The 13,166-nt window shown below is 52.0% G+C and overlaps 1 protein-coding gene across 1 annotated transcript; it reads left to right on the top strand.

Annotated features, from left to right (window-relative positions):
• Positions 1-1,260: 1,260 nt before the first annotated feature.
• On the top strand, positions 1,261-9,794 carry PCARE (photoreceptor cilium actin regulator). The gene is given in 4 exon segments (XM_005903866.2): positions 1,261-1,969; positions 1,972-3,033; positions 3,036-5,004; positions 9,617-9,794. Coding segments are annotated over 4 exon segments (3,918 nt in total).
• The last annotated feature ends 3,372 nt before the right edge of the window (positions 9,795-13,166 follow it).

The following is a 13,166-nucleotide window of genomic DNA, read 5'->3' as shown; positions in this document are numbered from 1 at the left end:
ACTCTTTAGTTCTTCTTCACTTTCTGCCATAAGGGTGGTATCATCTGTATATCTAAGGTTATTGATATTTCTCCTGGCAATCTTGATTCCAGCTTGTGCTTCCTCCAGCCCAGCATTTCTCATGATGTTCTCTGCATATAAATTAAATAAGCATGGTGACAATATACAGCCTTGGTGTACTCCTTCCCCAATTTGGAACTAGTCTGTTGTTCCATGTACAGTTCTAACTGTTGCTTCTTGACCTGCATAGAGATTTCTCAGGAGGCAGATCAGGTGGTCTGGTATTCCCATCTCTTTAAGAATTTTCCACAGTTTGTTTGTTCTCTTTTCCTATGAGAAAGGTTTAATAAAAACTGTTTTCCTGTGAGAGCATTGCCTCCCTGAGCAGCTATAGTCCACAGTAACTGGCCTTGAGCCGGTGGTGAGTTTTTCTGCTTTCCCCTCCAGGCCTCCAAGCAATCTACCTTCCTTTTCTAGTGTAAAGGAAAGCCACCTGACCTTCTTTATTCCCCGTCTTATTTAGAGATGTTCACCAGCACTATAAAGTCGTGGTCTATTTTATAAGCCACACAAACAGCAATGCATCACTTCAGTTCCCATCTATTGTGTGTTTTGGGGTCCTCTGGGTAGTAACAGGTTGGAGCCTGCTGTGCCCTTATTAAACTGTGAAGGTCACTTCTCTTTAAGGATCTGTCATCAGTGAGCCCTTTACTTCCTCTCCACAAATGTGTCTCTTCCAGAGCCTTTTGCAATTATGGCTCGTTTCTCTAGGTTTCATATGGCAGGCATCTGAGCAGAATTCAAAGCATAAGCACGTGCAAAAATAATCCGCTTCTCAAGATAGTAAATGCTGAGAAGTTCTATATTAGAACACACTGTGAGTGCTGACTGGCTGGGGCATGATTAACCTAATAGGCTTAAAGTTCCACTTGCCATGCACATCTGTTAGGACACGAGCAACACTCAGAGGCCCATAATCCACGAGACTGAAGTCCTTTAGAATTGCCCTGTTGCTTACTAGCAGCAGAGGGCTCAAACCTTAGAACATCACCAGGAGAGCAGCATTACTACCTCTGCAAGATGGGGCCAAGGAAGTGAAGAGAGCTGGTTGCAAGTTTAGGACATTGCATCGGACTTCAAAGGGTTCTGACCTGCAGATTGCCTGGATGGACTAGTAAGACTGCCTTCTGTTTCTATTTTGAATATGATTCTCTGAAAACTGTGAGGGTTGCAGGTGGGAGATGACGACAGGCTGACATCATGGGATGCACACCTTCCCACAGTGATCTTGTTAACAGTGTTGCCAAGAGTGGCATCCAGTTTTTTAAAAAGCCCAAAGCAATTCTGCCAGCACATCAGAGGGCCAGTGAAAGAGGCTCCCTCCCTTTGCTGGTTCAAAGTTCCACCTGCTATGACCCTGGAGGGGGCTCATCACAGGGACAACGGGCAGAAGAGGAACAGCCTAGTCCCAGGTGGACCCAGACCGTGGCTGACAGTCTCTGTCAGCTCACCAGGGATCCCACTGCAGGCAAAGCAAAAGATATGGAGAGACTGATCCCAGAAACCAAAACCTCCCCATCCCAGCTGAACAAATCACAAAGCTGCATGGCTACGGACATTCCATTCAAGAGACAGAGCTCCCATGGGTCACAAGGGGCAGCCTTTTCCGGGGAAGAGAGTGAAGAAAGTATTACCCAGGAGACTTCCAAATGGGCAAAGAGACCAAAGTGTCACAGGTCAAGCAAACAGGGCCATTACCGCCAAACCATCCTTCCTGCCCACGAGTCTGAAGACAAGGTGGACTTCCCCGACCCCCTGGTGAAGGCCCACCAGCGCACTTACACCTATCTGCATGCCTGCCTCTCCAAATATGAAGCAGTTCTGAGCATCACCCATCGGGCCACCCAGACCCAGGAGCTGCTGCAGCCCATGGTCAGCTTCCTGATGCTGTGTTTTGATGAGGTCAACCAGCTCTTGGGGAGATCTCCAAGGATGGAGACAAGCTCCTCCAGGAGGTTCGGAAGGATCTGGCTTGGCCGTTGAAGAAAGGAGAGCCCCAGGAGCAGCCAGATCTCCTGCAGCAGCTTCTGCAGTACACAGTCAGCAAGCTGCAGGAGCTCAGCAGCACAGTGGCCTTGCTCACCAGCAGCCTCCTGGAGGGCTCCGGCAGCTACCTCAACGCTGCTGCAGCCCACCTGGGGAACAAGCTGAGCACAAAGAGGGGCGCGGATGAACACCTCCTCAGGGCTCTGGGGCACCTGGAGAGCTTGGCGAGCAGCCACAGCGACCCTGAAGCATGGGATCTACCCCTGTGCTCTGAGGACAGTGGCATCGGTGCAGACAATGAGTCCGTGCAGCTAGCAGACAAGCTGGGCAAGCAAGCCAGCTGGGACTTAGTGCCGGAGGCTGCAGAGTGGAGGCCAGCGATTTCACCCACAGTGGAGGCCAGGCTGTCAGGACACACCTGGCAGCAAAGTCCATTCCGGATGGGTTTAGACGGACCCCAGGACTGCCCACTCTCAAGGCCTCTCACAGCTAAGGTTCATCCAGCAGTGCAGGGTGGATCAGGGAGCCCCTGGTCCTCTGTTGCAGGCCCAGAAAATACTGCCTCCAGGCCTTGGGGGCTAGGCCAAAGTGCTCCGTGTGGTCCCCCTGGGATGGGGACTTCCGGTGAAGCACACCTTTCTAAAGGCTCCAGGTGCATGGACGCTCCATCCTTCAGTGAAGGTGAGGACAGCAGCTCAGAGGAGGAGGAGGACGAAGGGAGCTGCACGAGCCCATGCACCTGGCGGAAAAACGCTTCCCATCCAAGGCCACGGTCTTCACCTGCCAGTGCTGAAAGCCCATTTCAGCCACACCCCCGGAGACTCAGGAGCCCCCAGGCCCGGGAGATGGTTCTGAAGATGAAGGAAGCGATCAGTGAAAAGATCAAGTTTGTTCCTGTGCCCTCTGAGCACCAGGACTGGATGGAGGAAGAGGAGAGGACCACGGTGCCCCCAAGACCCAGCACGGCCAGCGGCAGCAGGAGGGCCCCTCGAGGCAGAGGAGGTCCCAGTCCGAGGGGTGTCTGAAGAGCCACACAGAAGATACCACCCTCCAGGAGCTGCGGAGGGTCCAGAGGGACCTCAGCCAGAGGCTGGAGGTGTTTTACAGCCTGGGTGCCCGATGGCAGGGGCAGAGCCAAGAGCCAGTCACGCAGCCCAGAGCTGCAACGCTGAGGCCTGACAACCGCTGCTGGGTGGTTCCAAGCAGTGCCATCAGCAAGCTAAAGTCATCCTTCACCAAGAACTTCAGCATTTTGCCAAGTCAGGACAAGAGCATCCTGCAGAAGTGCTGCTCCCGCCCTGAGGGAGAACAGCCTGGGCAGGGAAAAGCTGAGGGGCTCCCAAGCATCATCCCACCAGGCGAGAGGGCCCATGAGGCTCCAGCAGTCAGGGACCAGACCATCAGGAGCTGTCCCACCAGAACATCAGTCAAGAAACTCATTGAAACCTTCAGTCCCACCGAGAGTCTAAGGACACTGGGGGATTCCCAGGACTTGGGGCCAAGCCCCTGCCCCAAGAAGTGGGGGGTCCCCAGCATGTCTCCCAGATTCCCCATTTACAGAGGGCTGGCCCCATTGTATCCAAAGCCTCGGATTTCTCCAGCAGTGGGTGGAGAATCTCTCAGGATGGGCCCAGGCTGGAGGCCCTTAGCTCCTACCTTTCCCCCTCTGCTCACAGCTGAAGCAACCAAGAGTGAGGACCTCAACTGGGAAACAGAGGAGAACCCAGAGGATCTCCCTCCACCGCCTCTGGAAATTCTGATGGACCAATCATTCACTTCTCTGGAACCCCCAGAGAGCAACAAGCCGGCAGAGAGCCCCCTTGAAGGGACCCACGTGCCAGGGCTGGGAGGGACTGGCTCTGCCCGGAGAACGTGGGCTTCCCCAAGACTAAGGGTCTCCATGAGCCCCACTGACTTGCTGCCCAGCAAGAGCACCGCCACCCTCACCAGGGCCCGCAGCACAGAACCAGGGAACAGCAAGGGCAGCTGCAATACCGGAAAGCTCGCCTTGGACTTCAACCACCCACCAGCAGCTAGCGGAAACCCAGAGGTGCAGAGCAGCAGGGCGCAGAGTCAGGTACGGGCAGACCGGGCCTCAGGCCTCTCCAAGCCTCCCCGGAAGGTCATCCACTGGCTCCATTCCAGCCACACGTCTGGGCAGAACAGGATCTCAGAACCCAGCCTGACCAGGCCAATGCGGGGACCACATTCTCCTGAGGCCCCAAGGCAGACCCAAGGCCGAAGCCCTGTGCTAGTCAGGAAGGCCTCTCCCACAAGGGCACACTGGACGCCCAGAGTGGACAAGAGGCACTCGGGCCTGCCCTCCACTCACAGATCTGCCCAGCCAAGTGCACCCTGTGTACATGGGTCCCCTAGCCCACCCCTCAGCCCTCCAGTGAGTCCCAGGGGGCTAAGCCCCCCAACAGTGAAGAAGCGAGCTTCCCCTCCCCTCCAGCACAAGCTGCCCAGCCCTCCCTCAGCAAGCCCACTCGCTCAGCACAAGATCTCCAGTCCCCCTCCCCAGCGCACAGAAGCCGGTTCCCTGGCCTCTGGCCCCTCCCCCTCTCCCCCAGCATCTCCCAGTCAGGGGCCCAAGGAAACACAAGATTCTGAAGACAGTCGGGCAGCCACAGCATCCGGAAACACACGTTCCATTTTCTGCCCAGCCACCTCCTCTCTGTTTGAAGCTAAACTACCATTCTCAACAGTACATCCACTCACCCCATCATCACTGCCCCCTGAAGCTGGGGGGCCTCTTGAGACCCCCACAGGAGGCTGGAGGGGCAGCTCAGGGCCACGAATGAGGACGGATTCACAGCGAGGGACAACTCTGTGTGCCCTGAACCCTCAACCTTTCATCCGAAGGACAGCCTCTGACCCCCGGCCGGGCGTCCGCCTTCACCTGCCTGTCCCGGGCGCCACCAGCAGTGCTTGTGAATCCCAGCATGGCCAGAGCAGGTAAGGAGAGTCCTGTGGTTTGGGGAACAGAGCTGAGGGGCCCTTAGGATCATCTGGGTCAGTAGTTTTCAAACTGTGCTCCAAGAGAAGAACAAGATGGAAAGGGGGTATCAAGATATCTGGTCTCCCAGTGCCCCAACCTGAAGCAACAATTTTTCCTCTGTTACACGTTTCAGGTCCCCATGAAAGATTTCATTGCAAGAGGCTCTGCTGTAATACAAATAAAGTTTAAAACAACCACGTTGGTCCAGCCACATATGCCCCTCATTTCACATGTGGGGAGATTGAGATGAAGCGACTTGGCCCCCAAAGTTGAGTCCTGTTACCTGTCCGGAGCCAGCAGCTTGATTCCTGTCCTTTCTGGTTTACACCAGTAGACCAGCTTCTTAGCGGGAGGTGCTTTGGGTCCCAGGACTTTCTTTAAACTCTTTAAAACCGAGACCCTCAAGGGGCCTTTGTGCATTGCATCTATCGCTTTTTACTGCATTACAATTGAGAGATGTCTAGAGTGTTTATTAATTTTTAAAATGCCCCATTCTACGTTAACATAAATAATATAACGAAAAGTAACTATTTTTTTCGCAACAAAAAAAATTGAGTGAGCAGAGTGACACTGTCTTTAGTTTTGTAAACCTCTTTAGTGTGTGGGCTTCACAGAAAGAGAGCTGGGTTCTCAGACCTTCATCTGCAGGCAATCTGTTGTGATGTCACACATCCTGTAGTCTGGAAAACTCCACTCTGCATTCATGAAAGAATGAGTGGAAAAGGCACATAACATCTTAATATTGTTATGGACACAGTTTTGACAACTTAGACACAACACCTTCCTTGAAAAGTTCTGGGAGGCAGCCAGGGGACACACTTTAAGAACGGCTGATCCTGGAGGTATTGAGTATAAAAGTTTGGCTTCCTCTTACTCCTGAGGACGCCCAATCCTGCCTCCTTCTCTGTCTCCCCTTTCAGAGTGCGTAGAGGAAGAACAAGACTTTCCATGAGCACTGAGCTCGAGAACGCAGGCAGAAGGGCCCCCCTGCCTGCCCTGGGCTGGCTGAGTTCCGAGTTAGCATTTCTCATGAAGGGCGGCTGCTGGGCATGTCCTTGGCCCAGCCACACAGACAGGCCTGGGCAGGCGGCTGTGAGAGGACATGACTCAAAGTATAGCCACTGCCTGGCCGTTGAAAGGACTCATATGGTGATGTGGTTATTTTACAGGATATACAGGGACATGTATCTTTTCTTGAATTGTGGCATGGGGAGAAACGTGTACATCTGAGGTCAGTTAAAGAGGGACTTTTATCAATGTGTCTTGATATCAGATCAGACAAAGCTCAGCCTGCACCAGTCCTTGCTATCTTTTCAGTGCCCACAGTTGTGTAAATCAGAAGTTAATTTCTGCCAGAGTGATACGTGTTACAGACTTCACAGTCTGTCGAGGCATATATGGTAATTTTTCACAAAGTACTCGGCAGTCAATTTTAAATAAAGATATTATCTCGGGAAAGTTGTGCGTGATTATAGTTATATAAACTTTCCCAGCCACTTGAAAGAAATGAAATATTGATTATTTTTGCACGAATCTTAATCTGACGTTGCTCTTTTCTTAAATCTAAAATGAGCTTCCTACAACACAGTACCTTTCATCTGAGAACCTCTATAAATGTTAATGCATTATTCCTCACACTTGCTACTTACTCAGTGATTAGATTTCTAAAATTGTGCCCTTCAGGAGAAGAGCTTGAGAGAACAGGCACAATAAAATGGCATTAATTAAAAACACTAACATTTTAAAACAGCAGGAGCAATAATAAAGTAACATAAAATTGTTCAAGGAGAAAATACTGCCATTCTCTCAGGCTTCTCCTCAGAATAGGGCAGCCTAAAATGTTGTTTTAGGTCCTGAATTTCAATATGCGGAGAGATGGGGTGGGGTGCGGGAGTGATTGTAGCTTGAAAGAGGGAGGAAGAGGAAGATGCATAAACAGGAGCCTTCCCAAGGTCACGTGGAAGGTCACAGAGTGGCTCACACCCATTGCTGTCTCCTGGTCAGACCACACCTCCAAGCTCTTCCAACCTGTGCGACTGTGAGCATGTGATGGAAGCAGTGGGAAAACACTCCTTCCCCAGACACCCTCCACACTCCCCACCCAACCTTTGTAAAGTTGGCATCTGGGAGCAAAAGCCAACCAGCTCTAAGAGCAGGGCGTTTGCAGCTCTGTAGCAGACAAGCATTTTTTCTGCCCTCCTGTGTATGGGAAACAATGCCAGGGAACTGAGCCTGATTTCCCCAAGATCATGCAACAAGTCAGTGCCAGAAAGCCAGGAACTGCTCAGAACAGGCTGTTTCCCCAAGTGGGGACTTGCAGGAGCAGCCCCACCCATAGTATCTTGCAGCCATGGCAGGCTTGCAGGACGCACTGGCCTGCATCTGGTATTGATCTCCCATCTGTCATTCTGTGCTAGGCATGAGCCCCTTTTTTAGAAAACATGATGGTGTTGATATCTTCCCCATCTCGGGGCCCGGGGATTGGGCACAGTCCTTGGAGGCTTCCCAGGAAGCTCAGTTACTAAGCCTCAACTGTTATTTAAGTATTGAATCCTCTGGTGGAGGCAGCTGTCTCTCTCCAGGTCTCAGTGTGTCCAGACTTGCTACCCTAAATGCAAACACAGTGTTTTACTCTCTGCCAGGATAGGACTAGCCAGGCAGGGGCTCTCAGCAGCCATGTTTGCTGGATCCAGAGACCTGGGCAGCCTGCTTCCCTATCAGGTCTGGGAACAGGTGGAGCCACAGCCATACAGCAACTGAAAATATTGACCTCCTGGCCTGAACCTCATGAAGATGTAGGACCTGGCTGGGGATGGAGAAGACACAATGCTAGAACCAAATCCTGTGTCAGACCTCAGTGTCAGCATCCACGGATGCTGGGCACCACAGCCTGTCCCCTGGGCCTGCCCCTCCTGTTCCTGGTAGCCGCTCCCATCCACGGGCAGCAAAGGGTCATGCCTCCCCCCCTCCAAAGGGGCACAGGGAAGACAAACAGTAAGGTGGGAGCTGTTACCCGCACACCACTGGGTCCTGCAGGAACTCATGATGGGGCCAGAGGCTGCCATAGATAAGACTGGCTCTAAGGATCAGAGTGGGTTCCTCACTGCCTGAAAATTATGTATGTCAGCCAATGCCAGTGCCCACCCCACTCACGCCCATTCCTGCCACCCTGATCTGGTCAGGGTCCAAACTCAAACTTGTCCTCTGCTGGTTGGATATCCCACGTAAGTCTAAGGATGCAGAGCCGAGCACACTCCTAATACAGTCAGGAAGGTCCTGCTGTGGGCAGAGAGAAGGGCTTCTGGTCTGTGCACATGGAGAGCTGGGTCTCGTCCTGGCCCTGGGGTAGTGGATGGAGAGGCTCGGAGCCTCAGGTGCCATATGACAGAGTGGTCCTTCAGGTCCCTTGCGGGCGTGAATTTCTGGTCATGCTACGAAAGAGCACCAGTGACAGCTGACTACTTATTGAGTGCCTGTGGTGTGCTGGGTGGTGTGTGGAGAGTTTTCCATGCTTCATCCAATACTGAAACCTCTGAGTGTCCTGTGAGATGAGTATCATTATTACCTCGTTTTGACGAAAAAGGAAACTGAGAATCAAGGCGATTAATCAACACTCTCCAGGTCACACAGTTAGTAAGTGGAAGGGCCAGGGCGGGAACCTAAACCGACGACTCCACCTTCCATGCAGTTGTTACAGGACTAGCCTGGCTGCCCGTGGCCAGGGTGGCTCTCTGAGCTGGCTCCCCATCTGGCCTAGGCTTGCTCCATGCTTGGGACCACCCTCCATTCTGTGCTGCCAGAGCACACTGGGTGGCACTCTTTGTTCAGAGCCCCTTCACTGTGGCACTCAGCAGCTGGGAAGCTCTGTCTTATTCAAAGGCCAGGTCTGGGCCAAGCAGTTTTCATTTTATCCTGTTCAGGAAAAGGGTGGCAGCAGAGCAAAGCTGGGTTGTTTTTGCATTTGTTTTATTTTGGTTTTTGCTGTTATCGTTGGTGTTGCTTTTATTTTTAATTCAACTAGCTAAGCCTAGCCCTTTATGGAATAAGAAGTGGTGGTTCAGATGGTAGAGAATGTGCCTGTGATGTGGGAGATCTGGGTTTGATTCCTGGGTCAGGAAGATCCCCCGGAGGAGGGCATGGAAACCCACTCCAGTATTCTAAACTGGAGAATCCCATGGGCAGAGGAGCCTGGCAGGTTATAGTCTGTGGGTCGCAGAGTCAGACACGACTGAGCAACTAACACTTTAAAACAAAACAAAATAAAAGCCCGAGTTCTTGAGGGATCTGTTTTGTCCAGAGCTGCAGGATCTGATTGTGCCAGGAAAAAACAAGACTCAGCCCGTCCTCCGAAACGCCAGGAGCGTGGCTCCCATGGTGCCCCACCAGAGGAGACACCCACAAGGACAGCACCAGCAGGCAAAGCTGATACAGAAAGGCAGAGGCCTGGCACAAGGGCCCACCAGGTCTGTGGGTGACACAGACAGGAGGGTTAGAGAGAGACAGAATGGAGAGGGCGGGGCCAGAAGCAACGAGGAGGGTTTGACTGGCACCTATGCTTTCTCTCTGCAGCGGCAGCGAGGAGAGCCCCAAGGACACAGAGCCATGGAAAAGCCCCTGTGGCCTAGAACTGAAGGGCAACGGCAGGGGTGTGCCATCCCCAGAGCTCTGTGTGCTGGGCCACGGGCTGCAGCGACAGGCCAGTGTGGGCCATGCCCAGGATAAGTCCCAGCAGAAGGAAGTGACCTGACGGGCTGCCAACTGAGTGACACTGATGTCAGTCACCCCAGAAAGCAAGGGTGACAGCCAAGCGTTAGCCCCAGAGAGGGTAGGCCAACCAGACTCCTGCTGAGATGCAGGAAAGGCCTGGAAGGGGCACTGCCCGAGGGGTCTGCAAATTCTGAACAACTACTGTGCAGCCCTGGGTCCTGGTTTGCCTCGAGGGTCAAAGATCAACTATCAACATGGACTCCACAATTATACTCTTTAATTCTTCAAGTGTTGGCCTTAATTTCGCAGGAAAATGTATTTCCAGCATGCTTGATGAGCCAGGTGTCCATGAAACCATCTAATTCTCTAAACAATGAAGGGAGCAGACAGCATTCTCCTAGTTTTGCAGCAAGAAAACCAAAGTACCCCCACGCCTACTCACCCTCCAAGTGTCTTGTCTGAACTCACCCAGCTAGGAAGAGCAGGAAAAATTGCACAGGTGTGCCTGGCACTAGAATCTATTATCTTTCATTACTTTTTTTTAAACATTCCATTGCCCTTGACTATCACATCATTCCCTTTGCCTAAAGCATGCACTTACTTGTACAAACAGAAAGCTTTTTTAAGGTTAAAAAGTGGCACGGCATCCAAATATCCATTATGAGCTCTGCTGAGAAGCTGATTGCTCCAGACATAAGAAGCCTGAGGTGAGATTAAGACACACAGCTCCACCTACCCTCCTTCTTCTGCTTCCCAAGCTCAACTCCAAAGCCCTGAAAGCAAAGCATCCAGCCCATTGGTGCAGTCTTGTTGCCTTTCCAGCTAAGCGTGTCTCAGATGCTCTGTCCTACACACCCACATGCTTCTCAGACTGAGTGGGTACAACCAAGCCTCCCAAACAAGGCAGCCTTTTCTCTGTGCCCCATGAGGACTGAAGCACAGAAGGACATGTGGGTAAGGGGTGCAAATGCACACACACACACACACACAACCAATCTCCCGCAGGGGTTTCTCAGCCAACTTTATTCCCAGTCATCTGCAGACCTTCTGCTGGAGTTGAAATTAAAGTGAAGAGCCATCGTTCATGCCAAAACCCTGCTTCTGCCAATTGAGCTAGATATTTGCGGCAGCTTTTGGAATTTTTCCACTGGAGGCTGTGGCATGCTTTCTATTTAGAAAAAAAATTGCAGTAATTGGGTGATTCAGTGCCAGTGCAGTGGGTTGTCAAAAGACAAGAATTCTCACCCACAGGGTACAGCAAAGGGTCAATCCTCCACCTTTGCTGCAAAGCTGATTTTTTAAGTTTGGAAAATATTAAAGTCTTCAAGCTCTGTGTTGTTGCAGTGGATCATGACTCAAGAACGTGTTAAACTGGGTCCTGAGAATTCAGCTACCTCCCCCATGGACAGGCTGAAGCTCTAAATAAGGGAATCCCTCCTTTACCTGTTCAGATACTCAGACAGAGGTGACAGGGATCATCTCTTCCAAGGCATCCAAGAAAGTGTTGATGAGACTACCACGAGGGGCCACAACTTGCCCCTCTGTTGGGAAATGCCTGTGAACGCCCACCGTGAGATCGTGTTTGCCGTGTATCTGCTCTAATCCTCAGAGCAGAACTCAGGCCACTGTGGGGTGGAGTCACACCCCAGGCAGGAGGGTGGATCCTGGGAACTGCCTAGGCTGCAGGAAACCCTGGAAGTTTAAAGCCACCCAAGCAGGCAGGCCCTGGGTAAGTGTGTGAGAGCAGCCAGCTTCAGGGAACTTGTTTGAGGTAGGGATAAAACTTGTTCAGGACATCTCCCTGCATGGTTAGGCTGGCAGCATGCTGCCGAGGGTTGGGCCCCTATCATAGGCAAGCTTTCAGGAGGCAAGCAGTGTGGAGCCATCCAGCCTAGTGGTAAGAACTGGTCAGAAGGGGTCCTGCCCTGTCCGAGGTTTCGAGGCTGGCTTCCCGGAGGTCTAAAGAAACAACGTAGAACCCCAGCTGCCAGGAGATGAGACAGGGACCCAGCTGATGAAACTGGATACTACGTGGGGACATAAACCCAGCAATGACAAGTCTAGTGATAGGATGAGAATGGGAAGCAAGATCTGAAAGAATGGAAAGTGAGGCTGATTTCCAGCCCAGGCCCTGCCACCCTCCCCCAAAAGGCCTTATCTTAGAGATTTTTGGCTGGTTTGAGTGTGGAGGGGTGGGAGGTGGGCTGAATGTACCCAGCTGCAGTGATATGAGGAAAAAGTGGGCAGCTAGGAGCCAGGGAGCATATTGTGTAATGGAGGAGGCTCAGTATCTGATAGAATGCCCTGAAAAGGTCTGGAATGAACCACTGCTGCCTTCATGAGGGTGCCTGGCAGGTGGTTCTGTAAGAGGAGAGCCCCACCCCCATGAAAGCTAGGCTGGTAAAATAGCAGCCAACACCCACTCCTCCTGTCTGTCCTGCAGGCAGCAGTAGAGGGATCCAGGGCACCCAGGATTCCTGCCATCAGAAGTGAAGCAGCTGATGAGTTTTCCTCCCCCTACCTCCACTGAGCACCTGCTGTGCCAGGACAGGGCCAGGCTACCACCATATATTCTCATATGTCATATAATGAGAGACCCAGAAACCTCTAGGCCCAGGCAGCAGGGGCAATGAGCTAGTATAGCCATCAAGATGCCCAAGGACCCAAAGGCTTCAAGAATCCTGTCATCTTCCAGGAGAGTGGCAAAGGGGAGGGGTTGCTGAGGCCAAAGAGCTAGGGGTCAGTAAAGGTCTAAGATGAAGCAGTGCCAAGCTGGCCCAGGGGCAGATGAGCCAAAGATGTGTTTGGCTATCCCAACCCAACTATCCCAACTACGAGTTTCCCTTGTGGCTCAGAATCCTGGTAAAGAATCCTCCTACAATGTGGGAGACCCTGGTTCAACCCATGGTTAGGGAGGATCCCCTAGAGAAGGGAACAGCTACCCACTCCAGTATTCTGGCTGGAGAATTCCATGGACTGTATAGTCCATGCAGTCGCCAAGAGTCAGATACAACTGAGCGACTTTCACTTACCTTCCACTCACTCATCCCAACTACTGCATTCAGCCCAAATTACATTCTGAATTAAACTCTGTAAAAATAAATTAAATCCACCCCATTGAACCACTTGTGTGAAAATCCATTGTTTCACCTTTCTTGTGGCCAGGCCTTTCCTCAAACCTGTGTCTTTGGCTCTGCCTTGGAAAAAACTCACTGTTGGTGGCCGTGTGGGGCAAGCCCAGCTCTAGAGCTTCTCAGATGGGTCACTCTTACCCGCCTTCCCCCTGTGCCTAAGACCTGCATCCGTGTTGGGGCCAACCCACTTCCTGTGCTCTAGGGGAAGGGAGAGCAGAGATTTTTTGTTTTGTTTTGTCTTTTTTAATTAATTAAGCCAATGGACCCAACCTGTTAAA

Source organism: Bos mutus, chromosome 11 (assembly GCF_027580195.1).
Source record: "Bos mutus isolate GX-2022 chromosome 11, NWIPB_WYAK_1.1, whole genome shotgun sequence".
Taxonomy (NCBI): Eukaryota; Metazoa; Chordata; class Mammalia; order Artiodactyla; family Bovidae; genus Bos; species Bos mutus.
The sequence above is the reverse complement of the archived record's forward strand: the minus strand, read 5'-3'. Positions and strand labels throughout refer to the sequence as shown.